Source organism: Equus caballus, chromosome 14 (assembly GCF_041296265.1).
Source record: "Equus caballus isolate H_3958 breed thoroughbred chromosome 14, TB-T2T, whole genome shotgun sequence".
Taxonomy (NCBI): domain Eukaryota; kingdom Metazoa; phylum Chordata; class Mammalia; order Perissodactyla; family Equidae; genus Equus; species Equus caballus.
The window spans coordinates 76,789,403-76,799,642 of NC_091697.1; the positions used below are offsets into that span (position 1 = coordinate 76,789,403).

Genomic DNA, 10,240 nt, shown 5'->3' on the forward strand with positions numbered 1-10,240 from the left:
TTGAGGATATTATACTAAGTAAAATAAGTTAGACAGAGCATGACAAATACTATATCATCTCACTTATATGTGGAATCTAAAAAAGCTGAACCCACAGAAACGATATGGTCACTGTGATTAGGTCATCTGTGTTTGCTAATTGTCACTTATCTAAATTTGGCTCCTACACTCTCATAGAGACTGGAAGATAGGGCACTATCTTTCTTGATGATTGCCTTTTAAAAGGCTGGCTCTCAAGTTTTTGAGAAAGACATTTCTGGGTTGTAAAACTTACAAGAGTGTGAGAGAAAAGGAAGAATTTACAATCACAAGTTTTCTAAAATACTCTGAAAAAAGGGAGGTCAAGGGTCTAGAGTCAAGAAGCATGTCTAAGGTTTAGTCAAGCTGAGGGGAAAGTTGAATCCTTAAATCCAATGACAGTGTCCTTGTGTCCTTATAAGACATGTCCTTATAAAAGACAGAGAAGGAGAAGACATACAGAGATGCAGAGGAGAAGACCTTATGAAGACAGATTCAAAGATGGGAGTAATATGTCTACAAGCCAAGGAATGCCAAGAATTTCCAACAGCTACCAGAAGGTAAGAAGCAAGGAATGCATTCTCCCCCAGACTCTCCAGAGGAACCAACCCTGCCAACCTCTTGATTTAGGACTTTTGGCCTCTAGAATTATGAGAGAATGGATTTCTGTTTTTTTAAGCCTAGCAATTTGTAGCAGATGTAAGATAGTAATACACCATCTTTCTAGAAAAGTTTCTCCCTACTTCCCATTTAAACTCCAAAAGTCAAAATTGTACACTTCATTTAAGCTCATCTTAATTGTTTTGTCCTCCATTCCTTTTCCTCTTATTTTTTTTTTTTCTCTTCTCTTTTAGTACCAGCCAAAAGCCATGGCTTTCTCTTCTGAATTCTTTTGATAATGATGGTAATAAGGATAATACAGCCAAGACTTGTTTAGTATTTGCTCCATTAAACATGCTTTGTGTTTTATCCCTTTTCGATCCTTATAAGAACATAACAAGGCAGGTACTATTATTCTTTATATTAAAAGTAAAGAAACTGAGGAACAGGATTAAATAATACTAAGTGGCAGAACTAAAATTTGCTTCAAGATCTACGTACAGAGCCCATGTGCTTAACTATTTTATGTATTCTGTCTATATCATTGAATGTTTACTTCTCTTATGTCTCACGTTGTCTTATATTATAGTTGTCTATGCATTTGTCTTTTCTAGTACAAACCGTTCAACTGAGATAACTAGAAATCACAGATGCACAAGCATATTCATCTAATCTTCTCATTTTAAAAGTTTTCTATATTGTCATGAATTTATTTAAACTTTTGTATTCAAGAAGGAATCTGAGGCAACTTGCTTGAATATTTTTCACCTTTAAATAATTTAAAAATTTTGCCGTACTTATATTTTCACAGTATTTAGCACAATTCTTTAAATATCAGAAGTGCCCAAATTTTGTTGAATGAACGTATTTAATCCAAGTGTTGGCCCCAGATTCCCCAGCATTCTAGAATCATATTTTCCTTTAATGTTTTAATAGAAGGGCTAGAGTCCCCATTCTACATGCAATGGGAAGATCATCTCTCTTCTGCCTCACAATATTTCTGCATCTTATGGGTTGGGAGAGGGCTCCAGATATTTTTCCTGGTCACTTACGACTTGAGTTGCTTTCCTTTGAACTCCTGCTATTAGCTCTACCCTGTGACTTGTCTTCTGATTGCCATCCTCTTGCTGTACTGGACACTGTTCTACTGTCATAAGAGTGTTGTATGGTAGCCTCTTACTGATGACCTGGAATATAAAGAGGATTAAAGCATATCACAGCTTTCATTTATTCATTCAACAATTCACCAAGCATACAAACATTCATTGAATATCTAGTGGCACTGAGGAGACAGTGATAGGCAAACGAAAAAAAGTCTCTGCAATCATGAGCTCATATTCTAGTTAGGAATATATGCAACTCACACAGGCACACAGATAAACATAAAATTACAACTGAGATAAGTATGATGAAGGGAAGGCCCATGGTGAGTTGACAGCTATCATAGTGGGCTTGAACTGAGAGCTGAAGGATAAGTAGGCATGAACCAGCCCTGCAACAGAGATAGAGGAGGAGGAGAAATGCACTGGAGAAAGGGATGACAGCGTGTGCAAATAAACAGTAGCAGGGTGGAGCAAGGTACATTACAGGAACTGCAAGAAAGCCCATGTATTAGGAATGCGTAGATCCAGGCCAAGTAGGGAGAGACAGAAGTCTGAAGAAACTATGCAAAGCCACTTTAACAAATGCACAGTCTACACCAGGCTTCCTTAACAACAAATGTGATCTTAATCCTAAAGCTAATGGGGAGTTATTGAACAGTTTAAAGTAGAAGATTGACATGATCCACTTTGTATTTTGAAAAAAAAATTGGCTACTGTATAGAGACAAGATAAAAAGGGTAAGGTTTGGAGGATACCGGGATTCTGAAAAGGAGACCTTAGCCAGGTGAGAGATAATGATTTAGACTGGGGAAATGATGGTGGAGATGAAGATGAATGGAGAGATTTGAGAGGCATTTAGTGCAGCATAAAGCAAGAGGACCCGGTGATATGAGGGAAGTGTGGGCTATCACAATTATAGAGCTCACTGAAATGCTATAGGCAGCAACTTGAAAAAATGTGTATTAGACATTATAGTCTTAAAAATTGATTAAACTTTTCTGAATATGGAAATTTTCCACCATCTATGTTTCTCCTTAGCCTCTTGGCAAAGAGCTTTTCCTTTAAACCCATTTTCTCTCTTTCAAAACCATATTCTCTACCATCATTTTGTTGCTTTACATATTTCTGGACCCACAATCATTTCTTCATAATAACTTTAATAACACAATTATTATGTAGACAGTTAACACTAAGTCTCCACTAGTTTAAGGCTCAGCTTTGCACTGCCAACACTTTCAGTGAGTTGTTGCTCAGCTGTCTGCTGCTCTTCCACCCTTAGTAATACAAAGCGCTCGGAGAAGTATTGAAATCACGGCATTTTTCAGAATATCTGAGATCAAATTCTTAGGCTTAGACTTCCAGCAGAGCTTCCAAGGTCATGGGGTTATATATGGCTGTGGACACTTTCATCTGCCCACGGGGCATGGTTTACTTCAGGCTTCCTTAAGATCTTCCTATCCTAGCATCTCATTTGTTACCAACCAGCAGTAGTATTTATGTTGCCTAGGAGAAGATTGCCTTTTTATTATTTATAGTTCTCATTTTATATATCATGCTCTACCCTCAAAAATGTTAGTTTTAGTAAACCAAAGCTTACAGAAACTAACCGCTGTATATATAATAGTCTACACAGAGTATTTTACGTTAACAATATAGAATCAAAATCTTTGATAATGAATTATGACTTGCACATCTCTATATTTCTGGAAGGAGGAATATCTGTAGTAATAGTGGATCTGTTCTTGTGTGCTCTTTTGAAGGGGACATTCTTCTGTATCAGATCTCCCGTTGTTTCCTTATCCAGACTTCTTCACCAGGACAGATGAAGAGTTGGCGAGAATCATTGACCTTCACGTAAGATCAACTTTCTTAAACTAGCAGCAAAAGCTTTGTTCTTTAAAGGCACTTTGAATTATTAAGTGTAAGTTCTGAGACTGAAACATTAACACATGAAACTTAAAAGCAAAGCCATGATTGGGCATTACCAAACTTAATTATATCTCAGTGCACTGTCTATACACCTCAGTGCCTTCATTGAACTACAGAAAATTTGGCTTTCTGACATTTGTAAAATACTAGTCTTATCCCAAGTTTCCTGAATTCATACTGATTTCTTGTGACAAGAATCTGATATTGAACACCAAACACTGACTTTTTTCTATAGTGTAGTTTTAATAATGGAACAAAAATCTTTTCACTCAATTTTTGGTGATCGTTCTTTATCCTTGAAATATTAGTAAGAATTTAATCACTGTTCTTGGTATGAATTAAACAAGCAGTGGCAATACAAGGTCATTCACTTAAGATACTTTAATCCATTGAGCTGTATTTAGTCGATGATTTCTCACCAAAATCATTTTATGACTCCTTCTTTTTAGGAGTAAAGTTGGAGTTGGAGAGAAAGTACTTATTTTTTGTTTTTCCTTTGAATACGATATGGAGTCAATAGCATATAGAACGTGTTTAAATTAATTTTATCGCCAGTTCAGTATTATCTACCGGATTGTGTTTATGTTTCCATGATTAATTTTTTCATGTTCCAATTATTTAGTGATCTTTTGAGAAAGAATAAGGGATCATTTCATTTACTGATTCCATTGAATAGTTATCACACAGCTAATATTGAAGCCACTCTAGTAATAGCTACAAGTATTGGGGTTTGGAAATGGAATGACATCCTGGAATCATGAAATGGTAGCTGTAATATTATTCTTTTATTCACTAATAAAGGTTTTGCAAAGCCAACATGTCATATATACAGGGTATTATCAAAAATTCCTAATGGTTTATAAATTGCAGCATCTGTGTTTTACTATTCACTTCAACTAAATGATCTAGAATAGATTACAAGAGATAGCAAATTGCTGATGTGTATGGATCCATATATGTAGTGTAGTTTTAATAACAGAACAAAAACCTTTTGACCCGATTTTTGGTGACCATTCTTTACCCTTGAAAGATTAATAAGACTTTAATCACTTTGTGATTAACCACATCTGCCTAGGGCTAGTTGAAGAGACTGAAGGCATTATTCTGAATGATAGAGAGAAGGATAGGAAATAGCTCCTAAAAACCATCATCTTTTCCTCATTCCAAGAGTATGAGCATGATCTAAGCAATCACCACCGTCAATCTGTTTATAGTGCAGCTATAGAAGGGGAAAGAAATCCTTCCTGAAAATATGTTTGATAATTGATAGGATCCAAAATTTTTGCTATGTGGCCAACCTAATCAAATAGTTAGTAATTTGCAGTATTGATTTGGGAAATTTTATGGAAGTTTCTCTGAATATTACACTTTTAAAAATATTCACATATATACCATTTCCTTTCAGATAGCTATAGCAGTAATGCTTTGTACTCATATTTGCTCTTACATTAGTTAATTTAATCCTCACAACAACCTTGTGAAACATTTACCAATAACAAGAATGGTGGTTACAATGGAGTTACTTGCCCAAAGTTTTAAATTAGTAAATGACTGAATCTACACACAAAACCAGATCTCTGGATTCCAAATCCACTTTTCAATGTTCAATAGTTGCTCAATTTCTTGGTTTATAATCCCCATCCTGAACTGGAGGTGGGAAGGTGGAATCTGTAGTATTGGCAAGAAACAAAAACACACAGCTACAGGTGTAATTGTCCTGCCAAGTCAATTGAATTTTACTGAGTGGCCATAATAAGCAAAGAATAGGGCCGATACCTAATTTTTCAGGAGATATTAAGGTACCTTGTACACTGCTAGTATTCATAGCATGATGACTGACTCCCTGAATGAATGGGTTGAGTAAAGCAGTAAATAATGGTTTTATTTTCCATGAACTTCAAGCATATCTGCATCCCCCTCGCTGCCACAATTATGATAATAACAGCAGATAAAAGTAGAGACAAGACGATGGTTTATCCAAATTGAATTTGTCATAGTCAACAGGGACAAAAATGAGAAAGAAAAATTACTTTTTTCTGAGGCTGACAGAAAGAAGGATCATAACGTTATGGTAAATTCCAGCGATGCCAAGTTCTAACAAGCTGGAAAAAGAAGAAGAGCTGCCTCCTGGACGTTAGCAAAATGATAGCCCATTATGGCTTTTATACATGCTGTTTGGGAAATAAAAGAGTTCTACTTCACGAAGAGTTCTTAAGAATTAATCCTCTGTTGATTTTTCACATTGTAAAGATCAAAGTCATGACATACATTGAAATCTCACATAAGGTAGATTAGTTGTCCTTGTTTATAGATATTGTTATTGTTACACTAACTACTACTTTTATGCTGTAACAAAAAATTGGTAGTTTGTCACACAATTAATATTATTATTTATTTATTATATGAGAAAAAATTGTGTGTCACAGATGGAACTTGTAGACTGACTAAACCAAAGTATGAATTTCAGCTTATGCCTCAATGTTCTGGATGTTTTGCCTCAATTTTCTGGATATTTCATGTGAAAATGGTTTTTGAAAAATGAAACTTATATGAGTAATAACTGTGAGTAGTAAGAATCTCAAGATAAGTGCAGGTAACTTTTGTAGTTCTCATGTCTTTAAAATTTAACAGGGAATAAAAAAAGTGGACATGATTTTATTATTATTTTTGTTTAATATTTACTGAGTATGCTGACATCTTAAAAAATATTATTGCCTTTGGAAGGCTGAATGATGTGTGGTGGATTCTGAGGTTTAATTCTGCTTACTAATATCTATATATCTCAGATGACAAATAACAGTCATAATTCACAGCACTGGTATATAGTAATTTAGAAGTTAATTGATAGGTTGTTAAGCATAGTCTGGTCATTTGTGAGTATGCATGGGCTGAGGGTGACAAAACGAGCAATGCAGATATGTCTTTTTAGAAATTTTCAACATTTCATGCTAAGGGTCATTCTGTCCTGAATTTTTACCCAGCTTAAGGAGAGATTACTGCCTCTTTTTTCCATTTCTCTCATTAAAGACATTAGAAGGGGGAAAGAGATCCTCTTAATGATGTTTAGTTTAGGATTTGCCATCATTACTTCCAACTATGTATTCCTAGGACTCTTGCCTCCAGATAATGCTGTTATTGTCATGACTTAACATGTTCAATTGAGTTGAATTTCTTAGAAGTATTTTTTACTGGTCTGCTGCAAAATGAGCATTTGTCTACCCATTAGTTTCATTTTCAACCTCCTGTGTAATAGTATGACAATTTTTGCCTTTCACTTTAATTTGGTTTTTCTTTTTGTTTTTCTTTGGCTTGATTTTTCATTTTATGATTCCATGCTATCATGTAAATACAATATTGATGAAGAAAGGAAATTTCTTTGATATATAGAAATGTAAATTCTATTATTTCTTCTTTTGAATGGTTTATTATTAAAAATGTTCAAAAAGAATTCTGTTTTTTATGAGACTTGTATGCTTTCTAACAGATGGCTTATATATTTTTCCTGTATAATTGAGTATAAATTCATGAAGAATATTTGTGAGAAAAACTGAAAGGATAATTGGATATAAGAATCTGTATTTTGAGAAGACAAATTGATATATTTTTTCATGGAAAATCATATGTAAATGACATTTTCTCTCTGTAACAGTGGCAGGAAGAGCTAAAGACCCGACAGAAACAAGACGCAATATGTGAGGAGGAAGAACGTAGACGTAAAGAGTTAGAAGAAGAAAATCACTTCAGAGAAATTATGAAGAGAAGAGTAGAGAAACTACACAAGCAAACCAAACCCTACGAGCTTCCTCCTAGGAATGAAGAAATTTCATTAGAAAAGATAATGACCCCCCAAAATTGAGGCCCATATGTCAGAAATTCATTGTATGAAAGACACTGAGATAACTACAAGTTAGGAAAAATTTCTTCTAATTTACTGGAGGCTGTCTTTTAGAAAAGAGTTGTTATCCTTGTGCAGGCTCTTTAATAGTCATATCTTAGTCCTAAATTAACAGTTAGCTCTTAATCACATTTGAGTGAAGTAATTTTCTAGACATTTTCGAGAATACGGCTAGAGCTTTTCCTAATTGACCTGCATCTTGATCAGAGAGCATACTTAGTCAGTGATTCTCGGAGTATTGATATTTAGTGGACAGTTAGATGGAAATGAATTGCAAATTATTAATGAGTCACATATAAGAATTATTTTATTTCTTGAAAATGGAATGAGCATCAACTGATACTCCTATAATAACTATTATACAAATAAAAAAAAGTAAGGCACCTGCTTGGATTTGCATTTCATGGTCCATCTCTGCCAAATCAAGCCATATTGATTTCATCATACTTACCATGTGTCAGAAGGTTGAATTTGATAAGTTACAATATAGAAACAAATCTGGATGGGCCAGTCATCTCAGAATGACAATCTTTGACAGATACCAGAGGCGACTCCTCAGTGACAGTTTTACTTTGTCACATGAGTTTGGTGGATTTGGACGTCCTGGAAGGTATGGCAGTACTTACTGGAGGGGTTCATCCAATCAGGAGTCATTTTTAAAATGGTGCTTCACTCTCAATCACTTCGCACGCAATCTATGGGTAAGAGTAATGGGGGTGGGGGTGTCCAGAGTTCCTGTGATACCTTACACTCCTTTCTGAAAAATATAGATAATAACCACACCTCAATTTCACACAGATGACTTAGCGATCCTCAAGAGACGGGTACTTTATCAGGGATGTCAAACTCAAATGACTACCAGGTCAGGAAAGTAACATAAATTAGTGACGGGGCTATGGAACACCTACTCCATCTAAAGAAGGTTCCCACCACTCAGCTACACTCAGTAATGTATGTCCAGTATTGTGGTATCATCCAGTCTTTCAAGAATAAGCCCTCAGATGGGATTATTTCTTTTAAATAAAAGTTGCTGGATTTCAAAATATTAGCAACCAATTAAAAAAATCACATAATCTCAGGTTAAATTTGACACATGGACCACCAGTTTGTGACCTGTACTATGTGAACTTAAGGCATCATTCTGTGTTCAAGATAACAATAACATGTGGTAGAAAAACGGGAAGAGGGAAGAGGGTTCCTATTTTGATTCCCAGTAGAGCTGAATCAAGCTTTTGTTGCTCCTCCCAAATCTTGTCTTCTCTCCTTTCGTCCTTGTCTTCTCACGCAGAGAATAGGTAAGTTCTCAGGAATAATATCTCCCAAAGCATCTTTGCAAATACCTTCATCAATCTTTGCTCTCTTTGCATGTGAAAAGAAATCTCCTACAGAAAGCCAGCCGGTCCCTTTTCTCTGAACCTCATCCCTGCCAAAATCTTGCTCCATCAACTGTTCACTATGCCCCTTGAAGGCCCTCTCCATCACTTGCTCCTACCCATGGAGGTCTCAATTTTCTATCACCTTTCCATCCAAACCACTCTCTCCTTAAGACCTGCAGTGATAGCAGCCTTACCAACCCCTGACTGCCCTTTTAAGTCATAAACTTTCTATTGGGTTGCAGAGAGTTGGAACCACTGGGCTGTTAGTTGTGGGGATGGGACTCTGGAGATCAAAGTGCTACTTATAAGAATTTCAATAAATTTTGCTGTTTCAGAACAACTTTCATGCAAACCTGGTGTCCCCAATTTCGAAACTTTTCTGGTGTTCTGAGGCATGAATTAATCTCTCTTAAGGTTTCCCCACTGCAGAGTTAGGGTTTTTTTTTCCTGTTCTGCTTAATTTGTTCCCACTTGTTTACTTGCTTTCTATCTTCCACAATTTTCTTAGTATTTCCAATGTGCTATTATCTTTTCTCCTTATGGATTCATGCCTTTAAAAAAATAATCCTTTTTCTGTCATAGTAGGGAAGATTTGGAAGGAAGCAAAGAAAAAAAAGGAATACACACACAGATATATATATAGACAGAGAGAAAGAGCTGATTAGTCAGAACCCTCATGCATTTATTCTTAAACTATTTTCTAAAATTCTTTATTCTTAAATTAATCTCTAAAATTCTTTACCCAAGTTATTCTTTAAAATTCTTAAAATCTGGCAATACACACCTCTGATGGTTTTATTCCTCTATCCTGGAATATTAACAAAGACTGGGGCTTGTGGATCTGGATTCACATTCTAGCTGTGCCACCTGCTAGTTATGAAACATTGGGCAAGTTACTGAACCCATTTGAGTTTCAGTTTACTCATTTATAAAATGGGTACAATTTATGTAACGAGTGATTGCTATCAGTCAGAAGCTAATCAGGAAAACAGAAGCATGTCAGTCATTTTAACAGAGAGAATTTAATGTAAGGAATTGTTTTAGAGGTGTTAGGAGAACTGAGAAAATGTACAGGTGACATAGAAATAACACAGAAACACTAACCACAGAAAACTGCTGCCGCCTCTAGCGCCAGGGGCTCAGAGATCCTCTGAGGAGGAGCACTGCCCAGATCTCGCTGATCCTCTAATGAGGCACAACAAGGTGATTTTGGAAGTGCAGGAAAAGGAAGGAAACTGGAACAAATTGTTGCCGAAACCCACTGGCAGAAGAGCAAGAAAACAGAAAGAACTGGGTTCCTTCTTCCCCATCCTAGAACT

General features: G+C 35.7%; 1 protein-coding gene across 30 annotated transcripts in view; it reads left to right on the forward strand.

Annotated features, from left to right (window-relative positions):
* TMEM232 (transmembrane protein 232) overlaps positions 1–7,928 on the forward strand; it is a 182,369-nt gene extending 174,441 nt beyond the window's left edge. For 18 of the 30 annotated variants that reach the window (XM_023617884.2, XM_070233242.1, XM_070233236.1 and 15 more), the window contains 2 exons: positions 3,482–3,575; positions 7,300–7,928. In XM_023617884.2, the coding sequence (XP_023473652.1) occupies positions 3,482–3,575; positions 7,300–7,506 (301 nt within the window). In that variant the 3' untranslated portion in view covers positions 7,507–7,928. Of the gene's footprint in view, positions 1–440; positions 579–3,481; positions 3,576–7,299 lie in introns of all 30 variants that reach the window. The other 12 variants (XM_023617875.2, XM_023617888.2, XM_023617882.2 and 9 more) reach the window with 2 other exon arrangements.
* Positions 7,929–10,240: the final 2,312 nt, after the last annotated feature.